The sequence below is a fragment of the Vidua chalybeata genome, chromosome 10, assembly GCF_026979565.1.
Source record: "Vidua chalybeata isolate OUT-0048 chromosome 10, bVidCha1 merged haplotype, whole genome shotgun sequence".
NCBI lineage: Eukaryota > Metazoa > Chordata > Aves > Passeriformes > Viduidae > Vidua > Vidua chalybeata.
In genome coordinates this window covers 7,318,156-7,344,970 of record NC_071539.1, presented here as the reverse complement: position 1 = coordinate 7,344,970, position 26,815 = coordinate 7,318,156, and the positions used below count along the sequence as shown (strand labels likewise).

At 38.2% G+C, this 26,815-nt stretch overlaps 1 protein-coding gene and 1 long non-coding RNA gene across 3 annotated transcripts in view; one reads left to right on the top strand and one right to left on the bottom strand.

Moving 5' to 3' along the window:
- Positions 1 to 7,422, bottom strand: part of LOC128793238 (uncharacterized) — a 53,060-nt gene extending 45,638 nt beyond the window's left edge. Inside the window, exons 1-7 of one of the 2 annotated variants that reach the window (XR_008432703.1) lie at positions 7,121 to 7,422; positions 5,724 to 5,862; positions 3,738 to 3,919; positions 3,303 to 3,354; positions 1,992 to 2,032; positions 1,698 to 1,845; positions 793 to 1,590 (exon numbers count right to left, since the gene is read on the bottom strand). This is a non-coding gene — a long non-coding RNA (uncharacterized LOC128793238). Of the gene's footprint in view, positions 1 to 792; positions 1,591 to 1,697; positions 1,846 to 1,991; positions 2,033 to 3,302; positions 3,355 to 3,737; positions 3,920 to 5,723; positions 5,863 to 7,120 lie in introns of those variants that run through there. The other variant, XR_008432704.1, reaches the window with a different exon arrangement.
- Positions 7,423 to 7,475: 53 nt separating this feature from the next.
- CCDC39 (coiled-coil domain containing 39) lies at positions 7,476 to 26,703 on the top strand. Its single transcript, XM_053951582.1, has 20 exons — positions 7,476 to 7,662; positions 8,048 to 8,167; positions 9,231 to 9,377; positions 10,402 to 10,560; positions 11,521 to 11,613; positions 11,700 to 11,828; positions 12,376 to 12,567; positions 14,178 to 14,281; positions 14,601 to 14,733; positions 17,643 to 17,837; positions 18,514 to 18,678; positions 19,240 to 19,377; positions 20,709 to 20,917; positions 22,136 to 22,259; positions 22,997 to 23,156; positions 23,457 to 23,563; positions 24,878 to 25,018; positions 25,168 to 25,347; positions 25,563 to 25,645; positions 26,258 to 26,703. Exons 1-20 carry the CDS (start codon positions 7,552 to 7,554, stop codon positions 26,415 to 26,417), a joined length of 2,850 nt encoding a protein of 949 aa, XP_053807557.1. The 5' UTR covers positions 7,476 to 7,551; the 3' UTR covers positions 26,418 to 26,703.
- Positions 26,704 to 26,815: the final 112 nt, after the last annotated feature.

The following is a 26,815-nucleotide window of genomic DNA, read 5'->3' as shown; positions in this document are numbered from 1 at the left end:
TTTTCACTGATTTTGCATATAACCTTTCATGATATTAGGTAGGACTAACTTCCTTTATTTCTAATTTTGTGCTACATTTTATTTTTTTTTACTCCAACTCTACTTCAAATAAACGTATTTTTGAAGCAAAAAAGAACACACAAGAAAACTGATGGTTAGGAAAGAGATCACAGTAGCTGCACCCCACTAAAAAGGGCAGCAGTCAGGTGATGTATGTAACACAAAGGAAACATGGTGTCTTGAAGCTCTGTTTTTCTGTGTCCTGTAACTGAGCTGAGGGCCACTCAGCCATGGAATACTCAGCTGTGTGACCATTCTGTCACATCTTACTGCATCCATGAGGAACATCACATCTATTGAAAGCCACAGCTCATATGTAGAAGGACAGGTATGGTGTTGTAATCTTTAAATTCCTCATTACTTTAAGCACATATAAGCACAAAAGCTTTTGACTTTTCTCATTTATTAAATCTTCCCCTCCTTCAAGGGTTAGCCAAAGCACAAGCTGTGCTATATCTACTGCCAGCAGATATCTAATGATAACAGGTTATGTGCATCCTTTGCCAGAAATAAATTATTTTTTAAAGTATCCATTAGTAATTAGAGCTGGATTTTCAGAGCAAATAAAAGCAAAAAGTGCAGGAGAAGCTACTCACAACTTCATGATGCCAATAAAATCTGTAATAAAAAGCAATGCACTCTGTATTCCAAAAGGCTGCAGCATATCTATAGACACATCTGACAAAAGCATCTAACACCACTGAAGCTCTAGCATGCATTATTGTATTTTATTCAAGGAAAGCATAGACAAAAGCTACTGGAGCAACCTTTCTGCTAGCAGTTAAATTTAGCCTTCAACTAGGGATGACCAGGCTTCATGGTACACCAACCTGCTAGTCAAACTAATAGTACTTCTATTTTAAGCTAAATGAAAGGGGATTAGGGTAAGAAAACTCCCTCTATTGACCACTGACATTGTTTATTACATACAAGGTAATTGCTTGGAGAAGATTCCATCTCTTTTTGCTGTAGAAAGTGTCTTGGTTTGCTGTTAACCCTTCTCCCATTACAGTGCAGCCACATTTGTGCCACTGCTCACAGAAGCATAGAGAGGCTTCTGTATGATTGAGGGCAAGAACTTTGTAATGCACTACCTTTATCTGTCATATTTTGGTCTACAGCAGTAAATTTTGTATGCCTCTACTGACTACTCCCTGGAAATATGGTAAAGATGTGGCCTTTTATACAAAGATAAGGTACACAGAAATGATATCCAGAGAAAATATGGTAATAGAAAAGAACAGGCTCAAACAACAATGAACAGCTCACAGTCAAATCCAAAAGCATTAGAAGATTTCAGGCTGTGTTGGTAGAGTACAAATCCATCTTGGATCAAATTATTCACCCATTTACTGTGGTCCCTCGCTTGGCCTGGCAATTAGTTCAACTGTGGAATGCTACTTACGAGTACATTCACAATCCCTACATATTCTCTACAGCACAAATGGACTTTGGGAAGGAAGAACTGGATACAGGCTACCCATTGTAAACAAAACAGCCATTAATTCTCCAGAGGTGCTAAAGCTCTGCCTGGAAATAAAATAAAATAAAATAAAAATTAAAAAATAATTACAAATAAAAAAAAAATTCTAATTTCCTACTTGGTATTCTGGGCAATATGAGGGAATTTACTTAACCTCGTCATGCCTCTGTTTTGTCATCTCTAAAACAAGGATCACACTACTGCCTTCACAGGACTCACTGCTATTTTTTGTCTCTGACAGGACCATGAATTTTTCTGATCTATGTAACATACATGTGGGAGCTTGGAAATTCTGTGCATTCCTGTAAGACAATTCTCTCTTGTTAGGCCATGGATAAAGCTCATCTGTCAAGCAAAAAGTTTTGTTAGCAAAATTCATTCAGCAAAACAACATCAATAAATAAGGAAAATCCAAATCTGATCATTAACACATTCTTGAGGAACTCACCTGCACAGACAGAAGGTAGAAATTCATGTCAGTGGATGGGCCTGATTTGCAGAAAGAGATTTTTCCATTTTGTTTAAGCAACAAAGTGAAGAAAAAAAGCTATTTTTAGAATTACAATTTGAAATGCCTGTTGGAAAAATTATGAAAAGCAAAAGTATACTTTGCCCTCTTTTTTCGTACCACTTCTGATTCATCATTGCATGACACAATTTTTACAACAACTTACAGTAAAATATAGAAATTGATTTAATCCCTTAGGGATGTAAGCTACTTTGTACATGCATAAATAAACTGCTTTATGCTAAGCAGTAAGTCTCAGTCTCTTCCCCAAAACTGTTTAAAGTAATTTTGGATAAAATTAGCAACCCCTGAGAACGCAATTAGTGTATGACTGGCAATTTTGCAGTAATGATTCCCCTCCTGTCAAATGGGTTTTAAACTGAAAGGTCATTTTGGATAATAATTCCTATGATTTTACCTCTCTTCCCCCTCAAAGTTAAAACTTGAGTTAACTTGTGGTGTCTTAAGGGAAATGAACATGCTTTCTTGGAGTGTTTTTGAAAGGTATTATAACCTTGATCAACACAAAAGTCTTTCAGAGCTGCAGTTTTGTTTCTCAGAGTAAGTCCTTGGCTTTACTTCTAAATTCCTCAGAAAGCTGCTACTCATAGCATCAAGCAAAAGGGTGATTTTTAACAAGTTTTGTGCTTGAGTCTGTAGAATTTGCTGCCCTAACACACCATGCTGCATTTTCCTTTGCATTTGTCTGCTTTCACTGAGTGTAAGCAGGCCCTCAGTTACCCTTCAGCTGACTGGTGTCGATGATAATAACAATACATTTTTATTTTTCCACCACTCAAATCTAAAGGCAAGTAAGCTCTGCACATGTATGCATGCACACACAAATGTAAGTAGTATGTGAACATTTCCAAAGGACAACAAGTCCTTTTGGAATAGTAATGAATAGAGAAATCATCTTGTGCCCTGCATGAGATAGGTGCATTTCAAAATTTTCCTGTATAGCTTCCATGAAAATTGGCCCCTAAGCAAGGGTGTGAGTCATTGATGAATACAGCTCTGAGGCTTCACGCTGAGCAGCAAGAGCTGTAAAAGGCATTAGAGGAACAGAGGGGAGGAGGAGGAGAGAGAGAGAGGGTTAGGAGGTTATTAAATAAAACCTGGTAATGGTTTTACATGAACGTTTTCTGGGCAGTGTTTGGAGCAGGCACACCCCGCCCCGCCGGGCAGCGCTTTTGCCGGGCGGGGCACGCAGGGGCTGCTCTGCCCCTCCGCAAATCGCTCCTGCCTTACCAAAGGCATTGCTCTCACTGCTGCATTCCCAGTGCTCGCTGCAACTCGGGACCTACAAATGAAACAAATTACCCTATGGCACATTGTCTTATAGTAACTTTTCAAATGAATATTGCAGCAAAAGGATGGGGGTTTTGTCCTCCACACCCATCTCCAGCACAAAAAAAGCCACTGCACTGTACCAGCAATATTGCAGCCTTTGCCAGCACAACTATGCAAAAAGTCTAGAACAGGATAATGAGAATATACTTAAGCTCCCTCAAACTTCAAAAGAATTTGATTTTGGCTCATATTTGTCCTTTTTTCTCCCCAAGATCAATGTATTAAACTGCTGTTAATTTTATCATTCACTGGTTAGTGATAAACATAACTGATAACACATCAGACCTGAATTATGAGCAATTCTCCTTTTTCATGCAATTGTGTTTCTCCTACCCAAGTCAGGAGCTCCAGGTTTCAATGGACATTGGGCTTTTAGTCAATACTTCAGTTGTTATCATGCCAGATCCTCCATCCTTCTGACTTCCTACATGTCCTGATCTCTCACTCGTGTGGTCCCCTCAATCTTTCTTCCTATTTTTGCTTCTTCCATTTTGCAGCAGCCTTAGTGCACCCTTCTGAAAGAGAAGATCCAGTGTGGGCCATTACATCCCATTATCAAACACCCTGCCACTTGCAGGTTCACATGGGAAAGTGATTATCAACAATGATTAACTGACACTATCTGGCTACACTGGGTTTGTTATAAACAATCCAGCAAAACCTTAAATGAGTCTTTCTTCAGAGGATGGCTTAGATGTACAGCCAAGGAAAAAATATTTTCCCATATTTTATATAGCAAAAGTATCATGTATTAGAAACAAATCCATAAATGAAATCTTTATTTTCACACAGATTTAAGGAGATTTGGTATAAACAATCAAAAATGATGTTTTTAAACTGGTATGAGAGGAGCTTTAACTCTTTTGAAGGCCAGAAACAGTGGTTTTACATTTAAGTATTTTGAAAAAATGGGCCCAGCAATCTACATAAGTGAAAATTCAACCCAAAAGGAATGTTAACAGAAAACCAGTTTGTCATATTACAAGTACTCCTGTTCCTCTAATACTCTTAAGAGATATAATTTAAAAAATAAAACGAAACAAAACAACCTTCTGTGTATGTGTGTGTATATATATATATATATAAGAACAGGAATTTTCTATTCCCTTTTAACTGAAGAGTTGATAACCGACTGGTGCTATTTTAAAAAGACACCAACAAAACCCCCCTGAATCCACAGACACGCAGCACCATCTGGTGGATTAGCAGGTCTGGCAAACAGTTCTGCATTTACCGAGCACATTTCCACAGGCAGGGGAAGGAAGAAACCATACGAACAAAAGCATATCATGGAGATTTGTTTCGTCAGCATCAGGCAAGAGAAAGTGAGGAGGGTGGAATTTCCATGAAAATTGTGAAACAATACTCTTTACTCTTATAACACTTCATACTTTTCAGACATTATGTATAAATCTGGACTCAAAAATATGTGAATAGTACACTTATGATGACAAAAATTCAAAAGTTTGGTATGTTATTTAATTAACTGCATCAAGATTTATTTGATTTTCTTCATGCATGCATTAAGGCACATGTTTATAAATTATTATTTTTTCACTGGAAGTCTTGCTTAGCAAACAGGACTGATTGCTCACCTAATAACAGTTTTCCAATAATTTGCTTTCTTCTTCTCAGGCACTATATGATCTCATGTTCTTTCACACAAAATCTCAGCTTAGAGAATACAAGATTATCAAATGCTCATCACTGCAAAGCCACAATGAATTACAGGTGTCAGTTTAAAACCCCTGCAAGGCAAGTTGCATTTATTCTTCACATATAGTGAGTAAAAGGCGTTTCTCATTTTGGGTAGGAAAGGAAGGGGCCCTTATATGTACACAGGGATGTGCCATTGTAGTCTCTGCTGTCTCTCTAGTAGCTTGTAGTGTCTTTGCAATTCCGCCTTCCCACTGAGCCAGGTCACCTCCCTGCACTCTGCAACAGGTGGCTCTTGGCACACGACCCTTGAGAGGGTCAAAAGGCTCAGTCCTCCACAGGCCACGCACTCACCCGGCACTGCCCGAGCAGCTGAGGCTCCCTCCTTGTCATCACACCCCTGCATCACCTCTGCACTGATCCCTTTGTGCTAATCCCCATTTCTTACACAGTGCTGTGACCTGCTGGTCCTAAGATTTTGTTTTGAAAAGACACCTGGCTACACATGTCCAGCTTCTAGATGTCTCCTCCATGTATGCTAGAATCAGGAATATATCTATATATCTATATCTATATCTATATATATCTATCTACATATATATCTTAGGTCTGAATTTTCTGCCTACAGAAGTTTCCCTTCTTCTTAATTGCAATATATCTCACCTGTCTTTCTGCATCATTTGCATCTTTGTCTTGCCCATATTGATAATGAAGGTGCCATCATCCCATGTTCCTCTGGAAGACACTGACTGTACTCAGCACATCTTTCTCACAATCAGACACATCATCACTGAGCTGCAGACTGGGAAAGTGTACATACAGCAAGATCAAAACACAGGTCATTGGCCATCACAACTTCATACATCCCAGAGGGCAAATAGTAAGGTGGCAGGAGGCTGCTTGCTGCCAATTACTGTCCCAAGACACTGTGTTATCCTTGATGCTTCAAAAATATTATTCAGTGCTTCTTACAAGCATCCACAGCCAACTGTGCCAGGTAAGACAAGAGGCAAAAAAGATCTTCCTCATGACATCTATATTTTTTTCACAGGTAGCTTGAGGCAATGAACCCTATACCATTCCTTTATTTTCAAGAAACTGTTGCCCCTATACATTGTTGTTCCTTTTTCTTTCAATACTTTAAGAATAATGCAGGACTGTTCTCAGGGGATGGTCAGTGAAATGACCAGCAATAATCTGCACAACACTTCAAGTCACGCTTTTGATGCATCCTCATCAGGCCTGACTTTCACTGTCCTTCAGCAAACTTTTCTTCTCTAAAAATATCCCATAATACATTTCTAGATATGTGGCAAGACCCATGTCTTCTGTGGTCTGTGTTAGTAGTCTGCCATAAGCCCATGTTTGTAAGAAATCTCACTGCAAACCCCTTGCTCCTCCAAACCACCTCGCATAACATTTGTCAGTGCATATTGCTGTGTGGCTCAGGCACCTTTGAATCACGCTTTGATTACTTCCTTTAACTTTTCAGATGCTTTAGCCAGACAATTATCACCAACAGAGGGCTTCTGCATCAAGGTTACCCTTCCTTTTTTAGGGACTTTTTACAAGAGCATGTAGTGAAGGGACAAGGAGGAATGGATCCAAACGAAAAGAGTGTAAGTTTAGATTGGATATTAGGAGGAAGTTCTTTTCTGTCTGGGTGGTGAGACACTGACACGTTGTCCAGAGCTGCTGTGGATGCCCCATCCCTGGAAGTGTTCCAGGTTGGATGGGGCTCTGAGTAACCTGGGCTAGTGGAAGGTGTCCTCGTCCACGGCAGGGCTGGAACCAGATGAGCTTTAATGTCCCCTCCAACCCAAACCATTCCATGACTCAGTGATTCCTGCCAAGAGTGTGTCTGTCTTGGTCTGTGAATGGTGGAACTCAGTGGCACAGGGTAATTTACAACCCAGAAGCAGAGACGGTTCCACAATGTGACAAGCAAGTTCACAGGGACGTTACATTAGCGTTTATGGTCACCTGCGCGCAGCGTGGCTCGGGAAACCCACTGTTAGTTGAGATAATACCAAAAGCCTGTTCAGAAACAGGACACGTACAGTGTACCCTCCCAGACACCTGTCAGTCGGTGCCACCAGCGGCAGGTAGTGTCAGCCCCAGACCTCTTTGGTGTCCCCAGCGCCAGATGAGCCGCCCCTCTGCCCCAGACCCGGTACAGCTGGCTCTGGCAGAGGAGCCGGGGGGCCCTGAGGGGCTGCTGGCGGCTCTGGGGCTGACACCCTTCTCTGCAGCACGGCCGCGAAAGGCACAACCGGTCTCCGGGCCTCTGGTCCGCAAAGAGCCGCGCCCATCCGCCGCGGGCCCGGCTCGCCTCAAGCCCGGCCCGGCCCGGCCCGGCCCGGCCCGCGCGAGCAGCGGGGGCGGCGCCGCCCGCGGCCCCTCCCGGCCGGAGCCGCCGTTGCCAAGCGCCCGGAGCCGCCTCAGCCCCGGCCCTGCCGCAGCCCCGGCTCTTGTAGGCCCCTCCGCAGCCATGGAGAACCCGTCCGGCCCCACCGCCGCCCCGGTGCTGGCCGAGTTGCAGTGGGAGCCCGGCTATGCCGTGCCCGTGGCCAACGCCGAGAACAAGGCGCTGGAGGACGAAGTGAGCGCGGGGAGAGGAGCCCGCGCTCCCCCCGGGGCCGGGGAGGGAGGGAGGGATGGATAGAAGGAAAGCTCACGGGGGCCGGGGAATCGGGAGGGATGGATAGAAGGAAAGCTCGCGGGTTCCGCGGAGCGGCCCGGGGAATCGGGAGGGCGATCCCCGCCTCCGAGCGGGACCCGCACACCCGCATCCCCCGAGCCCCGCAGGAGGAGCGGTGCGAGTTGTCCGTTCCCTTAGCAAAGCTCCGGGTTTTCTCCTGAAATCCCTCATTTCACTGCTTTGGAGGAATGTAGCAGCTACTTCTTACGTTATTTTTTCATTAATAATTGCAGGTAATAAGCACTTAACTACAAACAGTAACTTGACGATTCTAACTCTTAAACAGCTGCACAAGCTGCGAAAGGAAAAAGAGGAGCTGCAGAATGAGCTGAGCAACTGTGAGGAGCGCATAGAAGCAATGACGTCTCATTTGAAAAATGTGAGACAAGAGATAAGCTTCTCTCAGGTAAATCACCACCTTTAGAAGGTCTGTTTGTCAGACAGACCTGTAACCTGAGTTTCTCTCTGTGGCTGGTGTCCTTGTCTATTTTGCCACTTTTGTTAGAGATTTGTTAGGTCTTTATTCCAGGATTTCCACAGGAAACAACAATTAAACTACGTATCTCAGTGATATTATTTGATGGTCATTAAGACCATCCAAATTCAACTTACTGTACCTAGGAAAAAGTCAGGAAGGGTGCATTTTAGAATTCTTCCTAAATGGGGACTTCTGCAGATATTAATAAAAAAAATTGGTCAAGGAAAACACCAGTGTAAGGGGAAAAAAATATAATCTTTATAATGGTGAAGAATTAGGTGTGAAATGCTGGTGAAGACTTAATTCACGGACATGAAAAATGAAGTGAGATGGTCAAGATCTAAGTCTTTACCTACACTCTGAATTAACTGACCAAAAGGGCTAGTTTAGATTTCTAAGGAGTCTTGAGACAAAGATTTACACCTTTCAGATAAAATATCCTGGGTGAAAAAGTCTTAGGAAACTGCCCTGCATCTGAACAACTTCTTTATTTATTTTGGCCAGATTCAATCATTAATTTGATTTAAAGGACAGAAAGGTTAGACAATATCCAGGTACTGCTATAGGCCAGCAGGGGAGGTCTCTCTCAGCATAGAACAATAAAATATTTTTTTGCTGTGCTTCCTGGATCTGATGTAAAGTCACTTATGATCAAGAGACTAAGATTTTGTTGTTGAAATGTTAAGATTCTGAATCTTGGGTGAAAAAAAATCTTAGAATTGAGTTTTTAGGGATACAAAAGGTTGATCTGTGGATACTTGATACAATGTGTACATATGTATATATAAGAATATGGGTATTTGAGATACTAAAGCCAATAAATTTTCTCTGAAAATTCCTTCATTTACATGGTGAAACCATCTCTGACATGGGATTCAATTGTTTGTAAAAGAAAAGATTGTTGATGTTTGTTTATTGTAAAATACTGAACTTTATTGTAAAATACAGAACTTTTGTTTATTGTAAAATATTGAACTTTATTATTCTGCAGTCTCTTTACAAAGCCAAAGAGAATGAAATTGAAACTGAACATCACTTTAAAGCCCTTGCTGAGAGAGAATATGGACGTCTCAAAAACGACATTAAACGACTGCAAGATGAGATAGCTTCCTTGAGACAAAAGAAAAGCATTCAAGAAGTAAGGTTTGAAATTTTTGGAACGGAACACCTCTACTGCAAAATTTTATGGCTTGTTCTCACTTGCACATGGTAGTATAAGTCATTAATAGTTAATTATAATAAAGCTTATAATCTGTAGTAGATGATCTGGACGGGCTTTTCCGTTTGTAGGCAAGTGGAGTGACACTGAGAATGTTACTGCATGGACTGGTCAAGACTTAGCAAATATTAATTAAATATTGAATGAATTCTGTTCTTAATGCCAGATACACAGCCACACATCCATCTCACAGTATTTGTAATTCTCACAGGTATTTTCTTAATAGTTTAAAAATTAAATGGTTGGTGGTAAATCTTCTCTACATAAAATAAACTTGGGTCATGATTTCAAGATCAAAGATTTGGTTTAAGTTACAAAGTAATCTAATGCTACTCATTTACAGATGGTCTTCTGGGTTTGGAGCTGTCTCTTTTTCTTCCTATTCATTATTTAATTATATTTTTTAAAAATTGTTCTGTTTCTTCTGAAGTCTGTTTGTAATCTCCAGTCTCTCAGAATGGGTAGCAGGATGAAGATATTTACACCGTTCATCTGGATCTAGATTCTCTCATTTTTTTGTCAGGAACTCTCTACACAGTGACATGAAGAGGTCACATTTGAAAATTGATATGTAGGATAAGGGTTTAACAACTGGGCCTCAGTGAGTAAGGGAGAAACTTTACCTTTGGATGCCTCAGATCAGTTTATTATATGGAACAAATACCCTGCAGATGGGTTTATCTTGCCAGAGGTTGACTTTTCTGTTTAAAATTATTTGCATTTTAAATTAGTGGCAACCTACTGACTTGTTTCTTCTTTAAGACCAGGATGTCCAATAGCATTCCTCAAGTATAACACACAATTAATAAGAAAGAAAACTATCAATTCTGTGGACAAGATGTGGGTAAACTTGTCACAGTACCTTGAACTGGTTGCTTCAATTATTATTCAATGGATGTTAGACATTTGATATTGAACCTTTAATTTTCTCTTCTTTTATTAGAATACTATAAATAAAACCACTAAGAAGCTGGAAAACTTAAAACAACAGATGAGCTGGGATGAGGAACTCCTGGAGAGCTGGCTAAAGGAGTTGAACCGTACAGATAATGATGCCATTGCAATCCAGAAGTATGCACTGCAAGATGAAGGGAAACTAGGAGTAAGTAGAAATGACAGAAACCAAAGGAAGAACCATGTTATCACTTGAAGACCTTGTTATGTTATCAATTCAGATAAAATGAAGACAAGATTTTGTACAACACTGCTTTGAACCTGGTTTCCATTTGGCACAACAGTGCAATTCCATATGAGGCTCATTTTGAAGTTGAGAGAACAGGTTTTGCAATAATGAGAGATGTAATTGAAGACATTAATTTGCTTATTCATATGGGTAAGATTTGAGTTTAAATTTTTTGAAAGGGTGCACAAATAAAGTCTAGAAAACAGTGCCACTGAATTAAGAGGCGTTTGTTCAAAAATTCACACCAAGTATGGACGAATAGTGTAGAATTTCCCTTTAGAACTGAATTTATTAATATTGCTGAGAACAAATTACAGCTGCTTCAGTAAAGCTACCTGGAATAATGGAAGACATAAACATATATATCTGTATAAAGAGGAATTCCAGTCAAAAGTTCGGAGTTTATAAGGGTGAGTTCACCAGTATATCATTATTAATGTAGAGATAAGTAACCCTATTAGTTTTTATTATGGTTATTATTATTTTAAAATATTTTTTATTCTTTATTTATTAATATTATTATTTTTAATTATTCTTTAAGTAGAGTGAGGATAAATTTGATTTTTACTCATTAAATACTTAATCCAAGTGTTTGTTTACACAAATACTCTCACTGCTGTGTGCCAAGGACACCACACACACATTTACATACAGTTGAGGGTTACTTTGGCCTTGCTGCAGTTTGGTTCTTATGGCCACTTGTGTTGACTGAAAATTTGGGAGGCTGCACTGTCAATTTTTTGTTTTCTAGAACACAATAAAATTGATGCCTCAAGAATTTAACCCCTGATTGTAGCAGGGCTTTAAAAATTTATAAAATGTGATCTCTTTATTTTCAAATATTTCATTTTCAAATATTTTCATATCCTTTCATTTTAGACATTAACCCTTCAAATAGAAAAGTTGACCATGGAAGCAAACCAGAAGCGCAGAGCTCTGGATAATGAGCTTACAGAAACCATGACAGCTCAGGTTTGTGCTTAAGGTTCTCAAAGATCCCTCGTTTATATGTGGCATTTTTAACTTCAGAAATCATGGAGGTGCTTTCTTTTAAACAGATGGAGCTTGACAGAGCAGCTGAAGATCTTCGCAGGGTTCATCAAGAAAGGCAAGAAGTCATCAGGCAGTGGGAGAATGCAATTCATCAGATGCAGAAAAGAGATCAGGAGATAGATCAGTGTGCTTTGGTAAAACTGCTGTAAATGATACATTTTGGGAGTTTGGGTTTGATGTGGGGTGGTTTTTTTTGTTTGTTTTTTTTTTTTTTTTAACATCAAAACTACAATATAATTTTCTGGGTAGGTAATGTTTTACTTAACCTTTCAAGATGCACAATGTTCACTGAGTAGTTATAAATCTGTCAGATTTGTAGAGTTTGTAGAGTAAGCATTATTAATGCTGGTAATTTTCCTGTTTAATTTCATCTGTTTCAAGTCTACCTGAAGTTTTGCTTAGCTTCTTTTTTCCCAAATCAATCAATGAAGAATTATTTTATTTTCATAAGAGTTTATGGTATCTTTTTGTTTTTAAATTATTGGAATATTTTGGAAATTTCCAGTCCAAAACACTGTAGTGTTTGGTGTGATGTATCCATGGAATAAAATAATTTTAAGAATGATAACTGGGCTGTCTCAGGCAAATAATAATAATAATAGGAATTGATCTTCTGGTTGTACCCTTTATTAATCTAACACAACTAATGCAAGCAAATCTAAAATGTTGTTATCCTGATAGCTAATTGCAGAGACAAAACAGGAGATCCGAAACAAAGAAATTTTGCTGAGAGAGAAGACTGCCTTTTTGGTAAATGAAACTGTTAACAACATGGAATATGAAAAGAAAATCTTCACTGCTGAGCGGGAAGCAAACAACCTCCGAAAGGAGTTCCAGACTCAGGATGCTCGAAAGACTCAGCTGCAGGATGAGGTAAGGGTGACCAAACAGTTCAGGAAAACAGACTGAAACTAGAACTGAGCACCAGATGGAGGAAATACAGGAATAGCATTTCCTTTTCTCTGGTTTTATACTACTAGGCTCTTAATAATTCAGCAAAATGTTGCTTTTCTCAGCCAAGTCCTGTTTATTGGGATTTGAACCCTGAACTTAATCCTGTCATTGAGAGTGGTGAAAAGATTGGTATGTATTCTCTGTTGTGTGGGTGTAAAATGGATGAATTTTCTCTTAAATGGTCTAACACTGTTAGATGCCTCAGGAGGCTTCTTTCCTTTAGCAGACATAGACTGCAGTATTGTATAAAGATGAGAGAAGTCTCTTCCAGATTCCAAACAATTCCTGTCCCGTGCTCTCAGAAGTGTGTGTTGATGGCCTGGTAGTCAGGTTACAATTCCTGGGGAAAACACCCAGTGCTTTCATGTGGCTTTCTAATCAAGAGGCAGTGGGACAGGGCTGCCCTGTGAACAAGCCATGCTTGATGCTGTCCTTACTGAATTTGCACTTAAACCTGGGAATGAGAGGCACTGCTTAATTACTTAAATGCCCGTAGAAGTATTTCTAGGAAGTAATTTGAGTTTCATGGCTCTGCTGAGAAGGGATACACTTGTATTACCTGAGTAAGTTTTTTCTTAACAAGAAAGTAGTAACACTGGGGTACTCAGCAAGTTTAGTGACTTTTGAAAAACCCTGCCTCTGCTGTTGCCTTAACTTTGGGGTAGCTTTTTTGTAGCAGGTGGTTCATAGGATGATCTCCTAATTAAACTGTAGGTAGCCCAAACAAGGTGTAGGCTATTATATTACCCTGTAATTCATGCAAGCTTGAGGGTTTGTAGAATTGGTCGGTTTTCATCTCAAGCTGTGAAATTCTTGCTTGAAGTTTTTCACAATTAATACTCCACAATGGGATAATAGACCAGTCTTCTCTTATTAGAATATCTGTGGGATGCATGTGAGAAACAAGGAAAGAAGGAGACAGTTCAGCCAACAACTTGTGACCTCTAAGAAAACTTCTATACATGCTTTTGATCAGTTTTCTTCATCTGTGAAAGTAAAAACAAACTTATCGTGAAGATAAAAGAGCTACTGATTGGAAAGTATTCTTATGCTATTTAATGAGTGTGTGCTGTCATGTATTTTTTAACAAATTAAATATCTGTGTATTTTTGTCACAGTGATATCTTAATCAAAATAATCTTATCTATCCAGCAAAGTTTGACAAAGAAATAGATATATAAGGTTATCCATGTTCACAAAAAACCTCAGCAAAGTCAGCTGTGCCCTATAAAACCATGGTTCTACTTATACAGATGCTGTTGGACAAGAATTGCAGTCCCTAGCACTTCCATAATTCATGTTCTTAATTATTATTATTTTTTCCCAGTACTCGTACTGTGTAATTAGTCTATTGAATTTACTAGCTGGGCCAATTTACAGTGCTTCAGAATTTGCAGCACTCCTCATTTGGAGAGCACTGTTTAAAAGTAATGGAATACTTTCCAATAAATAGGAAAATATAATTTTAAATATCTCAACATGTACCAAAGTAAGTAAGAGCTTTCTTGCTCGATTTTGTCATTTATTAGCTGCAGACTTTGAAATCCATTGTGAACAGAACTGCTTCTGATCTAGAGTCTTTGAGAACACAAATTACCAATCTGAAGAAAGACATTCAGGGAAAACAAGCCAGGTAAGAAACAGACCTTTAAAGGTAACATTTTTAAGGATTGATACAACCAAATCCTTGAGATACAAAATAACTCTAAATAATCTTGATCTTGACTGAAATCATCAACTTTCTGGTTACTTCATGCATAGATTTGGTACTGGGTAATTTAGGCAAAATACTCTTGGTAATCCTTGTTTTTAAAGGGTGGGGGGAAAAAAATCAGGGCCTTGTTTATCATAGGTTGAAGATTAGACTGAGGCAACTGCTCAGTCAGATTTGCTGCTTCCTTTTGGCAACATTGTCTAGACAACCTACATTTAACTTTTGTCATTTTGTTTAGATTAAAACTTCTTAATGAAAAAAATGCAAGTCTTTCTGATAAACTGAAGCTTGCAATTGAGGAGACACTCAGTGCAGAAGAGCAAGCTTTGAGGTTGGAAGAAATATTGAAAGAAGAAGAAAAAAGTGTTGAGGTAAAATGATTTTCATGGTTTCTAGAAATGAGGAGTTGTTTGTATTTGCAGGCTCTATATTTTAAAATTATCTCTTTAATTTTAAAATTTTCTATTAAAATGAAATTATTGATATGACATGTAGCTATTTCATCAAATACTAAAGTGTGCATGTAGATATGTCTGTGCTGAGAAAACTGGAGGAAAATAAATTATCCTAGTAATTCCAACTGTATTAGTTCAGGATACTGATACCCATCAATAAGGTTTTTAAAGAGATGAGAGAGATAAAGAGAGAGTCTTGTCAGGATGACTTTTCAGTATCACTGCCACCAAAAACTTCTTGGCTCTAGTAAAACACCACCAAAATTCATAAACCTGCAAAGAGCTGTGATTTTGGCAAACTGTAAAAAAACATTTAGAAATCGTCTAATCAGATTTGGCTGGCCTGGTCTGCTTTTCATTATTTTAATTCTACTACATGATACTCTGACACAACCAGCTTGGGGACTGTTAAATAATTACTGGCTCACTTTAGATTCATTTTTGTGAATAAAGATTTTGATCTGGGAAGTGGTATATACAAGCTATAATAAGGTGACTTTTTTTTAACATGCCTAATAATACTTCTATAAAATTAAAAACCCACTTCTTAGGTTGCAAATTAAGTATAGGGAAAAAAAATCATTATCATCTGCTTAGCTGTAAAGAGCTTTTGAGTAAATGCAGTGATGTAATGCAGTCTTTCAGGAAATGCTTATACTGTTTTGTCATGTTGCTACTAATTCTCTTAAAGTATTTTCACTACTTAGCTTCTGACTGAACATGACAGAAATATTCTTTTACATTTTGCTGGACGACTGAGCATTGGAGATGCTGAAGCTTTCATTGCTCCAGAATGACCAGGTTAAATTAATGTGACAGCAGGTGTCCCACACAGCTGACAACAAAGCTGTACCTCTGTATGCTCTTTCATGCCACTGTATGCTCTTTTTTTTTTCTTCTCCATTTTGTATTTCCTAGAGCATGCATGTGGAATAATGCCTTGCAGAAGAGTGAATGTCATTTTTCAAAGTTTTTAACTCCACAGGCATTAATCACACATTTTAAATACACTTTCAGAAGCTAGAGATGGAATGTCTTTCCTTTATAGAGAGTTTCTTAAATTACAGGCCTTACTGTTTTGGCTTTTCAGATAATTTGAAAACAAGTAATGGTGTAGCATTTCATTAAAATGAAAACCTTCTTTTCTTCCCCTTTAGACAGTTTCCAGGGTGGCAAAAGCCTTAGCAGGGTTTCTTTACCCGTGTCTGTGGCACATAACCTAAGATGACATTGAGCTTGGCAGCTCCACAGCTGCAGGGGAATATTTTAGCTAGGATGAACTGTTCTTGAACAATGTCTGTAATGTATTAGTCAGAAGCCTCCCCTCCATCACCATTAGACACACGTGGCTCTTTGCTGCATCTGTTAATTTACTGTGAAGAGATATTTACAGGAACAATGTGGATGAAATGTCACTGGTTTTTCTCTCTAGTTCTGTGGTACCTCTCCCTGTTCAATTTGTGGCAAAACACTGTTGCACAGTGAGGCTTACTGAATGTCTTATCTCTGTTAACAACCTCACTTGAAGGGAGAGCAACAATTTCTGTTCAATAAATTAATTTAGTTATGCAATAAAGAAGTGAAGGTCAAATCATGATCCAGTATCAGTGGATGAATTTGTAATTGTCATTAGCTTTAGAAATACAGCATTTGGCACATGCTTAAAAATCAGTTTGCTTCCAGAAGAAAGTTCCTTTGTTCAAGCATGATGCAAAGCCTACTGACATGTGCTACAGTCCATAATAATTTCATATTAAACTTACACTTGCCTTTTACATCCTGAGTTTTGAATTTGGAATTGCACTTACAGCAAGTTCAACTACAAACAAATTCTGTTGGGTAGAATGGGCAATGTGATTACAAGCCCATAGAGAAGGCATTAACCTATCTTTAACCATTATTTAAGCCAGCAAGGTGGTTACATATATATTAAATCCAGAATAAACCCATTGTTAATTAATGTAGAAAAGTGAGTTCTCAGGTGTTTGGCATATAAATTTAAATGTACATCTTCAAATTCTGTATCAGACTTGAGCTGAATGTAAATGAGTCCTTTGGAACAGGAAGGGAAAATCACATCACTTGTAGTAGGATGTACCTCACAGGAAACTGGAATGCACAATGGCCTGAGCTTTGGAAGGCCTTTGGCTGCTTGAAGTGGGAGGTGGAAGGAAGGGAGAAAAGAATAAAATTGTTTTCCTTATTAGAGTTATAAAAAGATCTCAATTTTCATTGTTTTCAGTCCATTACAGGTTACCTGAAATGTTCAGCATTATTTTTTATCCTACTGAAACTTCATTTCCTGCACTGATTTAAGTGTTAATGGCAACTTACCTCTGAGAAAAAGGAAGTGATTTTAGAAAGTGTAATTTTTCGGAATTATTCCCTCTTAGATAAACACACACATACATATATGTGCACACGCAGCATTACAAGATTTAATAAACCATTGAAAAGCTTTGTATTATATTCCTCAAATATTCACAGATGCTGGAGGCAGTAAGGAGGTTTTTTGAAAAGAATGACAGGAATTTAGTTTTCTGAAAGGCTGAAAAGATAGCATTCCTATAACTAGGAAAAAAAAGTCATGTAATTGTAGGGTAGGATTAGATTTTTAAAAATTAATAAAAAATATTACTTCCTCTTTAAATCAAATAGTTGTTTTGCCAACCATTTTGAAGACTTCCAAAATTCCATGTTCATATTAATGGATATTGTATTATTTTTTCCTATCTATGATTAATAAAAACAAATAATTCCTCAGAAATTAATTCTGATGTGATTAATTACTTCTTTCTTCTACTTAATGATCAATTTGTCACCAGGAAAAAGAAAACGAAATGAGACAGTTAAAGGACCTATTTTTCAAGAAGACTCAAGAGTTAAAAGTGCAGAGTGATAAGGAGAAGATTGTTCTGGCAGAAATTGAGGGAGGTCAAAAATCACTTAAGAATCTCAAGAGTCGACTGGGCAAGCTTGACACAGAGCTATTGAAACAACAAGAATTAATATATAACCAGGTAAAATATTAATGTATTTTCACACTGTGATTGTTTCTTGAGTCTACTGATAGCACATTACTTGAATTCTGTAATCTTGAACAGCTTTCCATTTTGGAAATGCTATGTAGTATCATTTAAAGTTTGCTTTTATTTCTATTTCTAGATGTACAGATAAAATTGAAATTACTTAAACTTGCCAAAATATATCACCTACATTTTGCACTTGTGTGTTTCATTATTTTTTGGATCTGCTGCTTTTCCTGCTAATTCCTAAAAGCCATTCTTTACTTTGATCCCTCTGAACCACAGACACCTCAGGGTATATTTTTAAAGCAATACAAGAGGTACATGCCAAAATCCTGTTATTTGCTAATTGGATTATGTGCCTATTTCCTATGCACCACTTTGAAAATTTGCTTTTATATCAGCATCCACTGGTAGCAACAAGATGGCAACTCCATTGTAAGCCCCCCTACAGCAGCCTGTGCTGAGTGTGCTTTGTTACTCTTCTAGAAGATTACCCCAAACCATCACTGCTCATCAGTCATCTGAGATATTTTGCTAATGAGGTCTAAAAGCCAGAAACTATTATAAAAACAATAGCTTAATTGGGTGACTGTCTTAAAGCCAACATTTAGATCCAAGTTTATTGCTTATCTCAGACTATTAATTCTCTTCAAATTTATTTTAACAGGATTTTTATATTCAGCAAATACAGAGACGGTTGTCACGGTTAGAAGGGGAGGTTAATTCAGATGAAAAAGAACTTTTGGAAGGAAAAGTTGCTGAACTTAAGAAAACTTTAGAAGAAAAAAAAAAGGCATATGATGTTCTACAGTCACTGTACAGGAAACTTCAGGTAACTTCCTTAGAACATCATTTTGACTGTGTATCATTTAGAAACCTCAGAGAATTAAGTAGATTGGGTCTCAGTAATTAAGAAGTTGGCATTAGTCTAAAGGGTATCTGAACTTTATGTAACCAGTGTGGAAAACTTCATAAATTCCCTATAACTTCCAAAAAAATAGATTATTACTGCCCAAGTGAGACACCTTAGCATGAAGACAAGCGTTGAATGTTGGAAAGACAAGCTGAGCTTTCATCAATGTGTGACTGCTTGCAATTGTCTGAGTTTATCATTAGGCCCATGCAGAACTAGGAGAATGCTGTTTTGTAAAGCTATCACTTTTATAGTTTTTCATAAATTCATAAGTGCAGTTGCATTTAAAGTTGTCCACAGTCCCCGCGCAGCACTCTGCATGAGGTCATGCCATGCAGTTTGCAGAGCAGCATATTGGACACATCATGGTGATGGTTCCTGGTTCCAGGACTTAAATACATCTCATTTAAAATTAACTAGTAGCTTTTGTTGCAATTTACATTCACTGAAATAAGCTCAATATAACTTATTTCGAAACAGAATGATGTCCAAATCACCAAGAGAACAATTGATAAGACAAGAGAAGAAACAAGTGGTTTGGTAGTGAAGATAGAAGAACTAACTCTTTTCAATGAGAGATCCCTTCAGGAGTTAAAAAAAGCTAAACACATTAAGCAGGTACAGTATTAGTTTGCAACTTTACTAATACAGGACACTCTTGTTTGGGGTGTCATCTGCCTTGCACAGTGCTATATCATTACATACATTACATTAGTACACCTAATACATACATACATACATTAGTACACCTTCTGTAGTTTTCTAATTTGCACTTCTTTCCCAGACTTTGAAGTCATTTTCATCACTATCATCTTGCTAGGCAAAGTGTTGCTTCTCCTCCCTCCACAGCAAGAAGTCTGATGAAATATCAATTTAATCCCACATTAATTATACTACAATATCCACCAGGTCAGTGGTGTTTTTTCCCCTGAGAAACAATTAGCTTTAAAACAGAAAATATATTCACTGCTCAAGGATGTCTTTACATAACACTGAGTTTTTACTCTCAAGTTGTGATGCCTGCTAATAAGTTTGGCACAGTATTGCTATTAAACTGTAAGCATTTTTTTTTCTAACAGATGATTTGAATCAATTTATATTCAAGTTTAAGGAATTTAAAACAATTTGTAAATAATTTCCTCACATTTTGATAAGCAGAAAAATACAGTTCCCACTCCTCCAATTATTGCACAGGTTTTTATTTTCTGCAGTAAGCTTTAGCCTTCCTAAAGGAAGCACTAACATAGTAGCAAAAAGCAGAATCTAAGTAGCAGGGGAAAGAGTTTTGCCTTCAACTTGACTGCTACACTTCCTCCTCAATGAAAGCTCTTTCCCTAAACATGGAACTTTTTGGGGGGATGAAATTCAGGGGAAAAAAAGAAGCTGATGACCTAAAAGCACTTGGATAAAAATTGGTCGAGTTGGAATCATATGGTGTCTTAAAAGAATTATTTAATGTATTTGCATGCTAATGAAGTTCACTGCTTGCTGCTTTTCATGAGCTTTGGTATATACAATATTTTTTCATGTAACAAGATGATTTTCAGGCCTACAGAATCTAGAATATACTCCAAGACAGTTTTAATGGTTCGAGTGAGATATTAACTGCTCCAGAAAGCCCCTTGTAAGGTCTCTTATTTTATTTGAAACCACCTAAACTGAAAAAGTTGTAGAAGGAAAAGTCTAATAACCCAAAACTCAGCCTGAATTAGAAAGTCTGATGAATTTGTATAAAACCATTGAGGAAACAATCTACTCCCATCACAGTCACCATGTTAGACTGTTGGCAAATGAGAAAATGCCAAGACTTTTAAATGCAGAGCAAAATGAGTTTTACTGTTGTGTATATATGAAAGGCAAAATAATGAATAAATATTAATTTACTAAATTATAAATAATTTTAATTAAAACAATGATTTCTTATTTTGATGCCATTTGGCACTTATTAGGAGATGATGGTCGAAGATAATCTCTTAAAACTAGAACTGAAGCGCCTTCAAAATACTCTGTGTAATAAAGCAGAGACAGTTCTAACACTGGAAAAACAACAATTGGAGTTAAAGAAAGCCATAGCAGAAAGAACTGAGGAGATCAGGATCCATAAGGCAATGCTGGACTCTGAGATAAGGCTGCTGGATCAGGAACGGCATCGTATGAGGTAACTGTTCTTACAGAAATTCAACTTGTAGCTTTGACTGAGTACGTTTTTTATGGGGATTTACTAAAACGAGAAGCAGTTTACCCAGCTTCACCATTAGAGAAATTGAAGATTAAATAAATCTTGCTCAAAGTTTTCTACCAAGACAGCTGAGGCCAGCAAGAGACCCCATGTGTGACCCCTCAGGCTGCAGCTTTAACTCCTTGGTGAACAGGAGATCAGTGGCCTTGCTGCAAGTGAGGAGCCTCAGCAGAAGTGAGAGGAAACCTCAGTCACAGACATCTTCTTACAGTAAACACTGTGTGTGTGACTCTGCCTTTTTCAAAATAATCTGAACATGTGAAACCTTGTGTCTGGAGGTATGCCAAAGTATATGAAACAGTATATGAAAAGTTGCTTTTAAAGAGGGTTTACTCCCAGCTGCTTGCTAAAACTGTAATTTCTTTGACTCAAACAGTAAGACTGGTTTGCTTTGTGGTGTATTCTGTTTGGTTGGGCTTTTCTTCTTTTTAACTAATGAGCTTTCCATTATGTGTCCTATATAACAAATTAAGTCTTACTAATTACATATGCACCGTCTCATAAAGCAATGACATGGAAATAACATTTCCCTCCTGTAATAATCAGTCCAAAGTATCTGGGATGGTTTTAGCCCTGAAATCCCAGTGTCTAGATTCAGCCAAAATTGAACACTTCAGCAGCTGAACTGCCCTGCTGACCACACGCCTCACAGTGGGAATTAGAGTGGTTTAGTGTGACTGAGAACACAGACTGACCTTCTTCCTTTGGTGTCACCCAGCTGTTGGATACTCCCACAGAGTCTGATTTGGGGCTGTTCCTGGCTGTTCCTCACACTCATCCTGCAGTTGGAACATTAAGGTACCATCAGCAGGGGCAGCTGGAGCAGCTCTGGGAGTGCATTACCAAACCCGTAAATTTAGGGAAGGACTGTGGCACAGCCTCCCAGGGTGCAGTGATCTGGGATGTGAAAACAGAATTGACTCCACTTAGAACTTCAAAAGGCACATAGGTAACCAGAACAAGGGATGTTTGTGGCTGGGAGAGCACAGAAAACCACCAAGACCTGTAGCAGCACAACTCCTGGTACAGGCTGCTGGAATAACACCAGGAATTTAAATTGCTGCAGCAAGAACTGCCCACAAAACACCACCAGACAAACATTTTCTCAACCCATGTATTTTCTCCCCAAACAAACAGTGCTGAATTTCAAGATCGCCTATGGAAAATTGATAAACTGAAATGCAGATATGAAATTTTTACTCTTTCCATGATGCCACCTGAAGGAGAGGAAATGAAAAGTCAGGCCTACTATGTAATTAAGGTATTTTATTAACATCATTCATTATAATTCAATTATTTAAGCTATAGATTTCCCTTGGCTCTTAGACAACCTCCTTGCCTACTGCCTACTTTGAGTCTAATTGTTTTATATTATCTGACACCATTGGTTATTTAAATTATACAGTAATTTCACAAGAATTTATGCGGAGCCTTAATTCTGAGCAGCTTGAAAATTTCAGTGCTCATTAATTTACAAAAGCAGAAGAATTAGTGATCAAGTTACAATCCATTATGAACTGGAAAGAACTTTATTGGAATCTCACTGGACCTTAAGTTCTTCTACCTGTCAGAGTTATTTCCAGGTATTCATTTTACCATATGGGGTTTATACATTGAAGAATGTCTCCTTTCCCCTTTCACTTACCAATCACCTATGTATACTTCAGCTTTTCACTGGAAAAAAAGACAAAATCAGTCTTTATCCAAAATGCAATACCCTGGTTCTTGAACAAGAGTCTGTTTATTCTGATCTCCACAAAATGTAGATGCTGCTAGGCAGGACTAAGTGAGCTCAGGCAGAGTCAGGTACCCATAATGAAACACCTCAAAGAACTTCAATACTGTCGATAACTCCTCCTTCCTGTTCCCTAGGCACCCAAATCTCAGTTCAAGTGGTTTTAACCCCTAAATATTGCTGTATAATAAATATTTTCTGTATAATTATCTTAATATTTTCATTATGTCTGCAGTCACCTAAAATAGTGGGTTTGCTTTCAGGCTGCACAGGAAAAGGAAGCACTTCAACAAGAAGGTGATGATTTGGATGCGAAGATCTGCAAAGCTCAAAAAGAAATCATGGCTATGGAAAACAGTTTGTGTGTACTTAAAAACTGGAACAGAAACTACAAAAACTCTTTCAAGGCAGTCCCTGAGACAAGTATGTGAAATAGAAATTAGATAAAAAATGCAACTTAATTCTAAATAATACTTATTATTTAACTTTTGTGCCCTCTGCTGGCTCTGGAACCAGTAGCTCTTAAATCATTCTCCCTTATGAAGTCAGTTACTTTTTCACAGTGATTTGGAATTAGTAGGGGAGAGTATTTAAAAATCCCTCAAACCTTGAGGCACTGAAATACTGCCAACAATATAGTAATATTCTGAAATGCAGTTATTTTCAAGTGAAAATTGAGTTGTATGCACAGCAATAATGCTGCTTCATTGTCTGGGATCACAGGTGAGGAACTTGAGGAAAAATTGAAACTAGAAAAGGACAAAAAGGATGCTGATGAAAAATACAAATACAAACAAAGACAGATCAAGGAACTTCAGGAAAATCTCCAGGTAAAATACAAGTAAAGTTCAGTCAGACAAGACTGCAGCATGTAGCTAAATCCATGCAAGTCATCCTAGAGGAATAATAGGAAATCATGGTACAATTTTTTTTCTGCTCTTTTATTAAGATATGATTTTTAGAAGGTTCTACATCCCCTTTCAAAAAGTGAGTGATTATTTGAGTTTTCTTGAATCACACCAAAACTTCAGGAATTTAGTCACATTCAGCTAGAAGTTTCAGAATCCCACATGCACTGACAGCTGCTGTTCTGGCAGCCCCTAAAGCAGCCACATGTGCAGCACACACCACCGTTGTACCATCCTGCCCAGCACCACAGATTAAAATGCACACAGCTTGGGACCTCTGGCATCTACAGCCCAGGATTTTTCTGGAACAGATTCAGTTTTATTAGCACTGAGGGTGCCTCAGTTAAACAGGATTAAATTAGCTGACTTGCAATTTAGCAGGCTGAGCACTAAATGCAGGCAAACAAGAGCCTGTGTTCTCAGGCTCCATAGCAAGGACTCACTCATGGTGCCCCTGGTTATCAAAAAGCCACTTGGACCTTAAGAAAGAGCAACACTTAATTCTGGTGTGTGACATTTCAGTTCTAATTTTAATTCTGCTGAGTGAAAATTCAGTTGTAATTTTATTAGGCAGAAAAAGCAAAGGCACATGGTCATATTCCACATGATTGTTCTAAGCCCTGAGTCACTGCCTGCAGTCAATAATCATTCCTATTGCTTATTCTACCACCGCAGGACACAGCTCTTATTTCAGAGCTGTTATTTCTTACGGTAAAGGGACACAGATCTTCATCAGGGAATAAGTCCTAGCACATAACAGATGTTACAGCAAACCCATTCCTGCCTTTTAATTTTTTAAAATTTTCTTTATTTATTTATTTAAAAATCCAGCTGCCCTTTGTGGAGCTGATCTTATTCATTCCAGTCAAAGGTATCCCTCTTCTCCTACAGGAAACAATATTGGGGTTTTTTTCAGGATAGCTTGCACTGGTAATTTGGTAGGGTGCCAAGAAAATAGTTTGTAGCCATTATGAGATATAGCTGAAAAGACATACTTGTAACTTCATTACCAGTACCTTTAAAAGAGATGTAAATTACCTGTGAGTTTCTTTGTCCAGGTCTGTATCCACCAAACAGGTGGACTAGCAGAAAGTTTTGAGTTAATATTAGCACTAATTGCTTGAGCTACATTTAGAAAGAAGAAATAATGACAAGAGACCCTTCCACAAAAACAAAAAGTGAAAGGATACCAAACCCGCTTTATAAACTAATATTACTGTTCAAATTAATTTGCAGGGCATGCAACAACACTTTGATGTAATACAGAAGCAGCAGGCCCTCCTCAAAGAGCAAAAGAAAGAAAAAGAAGCTTTTATTTTGCAACTGAAGAAAGACATTGAAGAACAGAAACCAAAACTAAACAGGGTTATAAAACAGGTTTGTGTGTTTATTGATGAGAACTTCTGACTTTATAGACAGTAGTATGGGTTAAGATCTGTGGGTTAAACTCTGTGTTTTTAACTTAGCAGGTTTCTGAAAAACTTGTATTTTCATAAGAATAATGCTTTAAAAATATTTGTGTTAAGTGTTCCAAACTATCCAGAGAAATTGAGTCTCAGAGGGAAGGTGGAACAAAAACATTGGAAGAGAGAGACATTCATCTTCGAGACCTGAAGGCCTTCAACAGAACCATCAACCAAGTGATAGCTGATGTTCTAGAAGCAAATCCTGGTTTAGCTGCAGCCTTTCAAGTGTACTTTGACAAGGTGAGCTTTCCACTTAACTGCCACCAAAATCTTGAGTGAGAGCTCCAGCCTATAACTGAGTGTCTTTCAAGGACAACTCACAGTATGAGAAAACACAGAAGTGTTCACTTGCTTCCAGTATCTTTTGAAATGCCAAGCACTGTAAGTGCTCCTGATATCCCAATCGTATTATACAACCATCAGGTCAACTTGTTTTTTCTTTCCAAATTTTCTAGTACAATTTAGAGCTTCCGGTGGCTGCTTCTCCCACTGGTAGTCAAACTTCTCAGTCCCCACAGAGCTCACTACCTCCTACCAGGTAAGTTCTAACACTCTTGGTTTGCTTTCAGGTTTTTTTAAGATCAAGTTTAAATCATCAATATTAGTCCCTAACTGAAAAGATTCTTTAATCTTGAAGGTCATCTCAATTTTCTTTTTGCTGAAGACTGTAAAAACTTTCTCCTTTCTCTGGCCTTTAAGTTTACTACATTCTTCTAGAACATGAGGAATTTTCTTTCAGCATCCATCACAGTTTAGAAAACCCAATTATTACAGAATAATTACATTTACTTTTGTTTACTGTGCTATAACAAAAAAAAAAAAAGTGGTTTGATGTTATAAAAGGACAATTTTGAGCCACATTTTACACTTGGTAGTGTGAACATCCCTTCCTAATTAAATAGAGAAGGTACTGATGCTTTTATTGGTACCTTCTTCCCATTCAGTGTATGCTCAAATAGAGCCTGGGCCATGCTGACCCAGTTATGATCCAACATTCCCAGTGGTTTCTGAAGCCATTTAGTGGTTGTGGCTACAGAGATCTTTTAGGGGGTTTCTGGGATAAACATGGCTTCACTGTGAGCCAACTTTGGCAGCTCTGTTTGAGATGCAGGGATTTCTGTATCCTAATTAGTAAATTTTTGTCTTTCAGAGTTCCCAGCAGAAAAACTTCAGCCTCTAGTCAGGTTTCACCAGCCAAAGTCGTGGAGCTGACCTTGCCTATCCCCACCCCCGAGGAAGCAGCAGCTCTTGGCTCACAGCCAGGCAGAAGAGGCAGCACCTCTGGGATTTCTGAACGCAAGAAGACTTAAGTCATTTTTTGAAGGCCACAATAGTTGAGATTTCTTAATTTTTGCAACTATCTGATATCCATGGAATTACCTGGAAATCTTGCAGCTGAAGTACAATTGTCATTGTGTGGATCTGCCACTCACCTTTGCAGATCTCTCTGTAAACCATGTAACCTTTTCTTCAGCAACGCAACTGCTGCCTCCAAGCACTTGTAAAGCAAATCCCCACCACAGCTCAAACCAAGGGTTCACACTTGACCTTACCTAGACAATAAATGGTGTTGCAAAACTTGCTCTTCTGCTTCAAGTTGAGGTTTTGGGGTTTTTTTACATTACTCTCAGAGAACATGCGATACATTTGCCTTCACAGACACAGCAAGGTTCCACAGAGTAGACAGCACATGTAACAGTGCATCAGG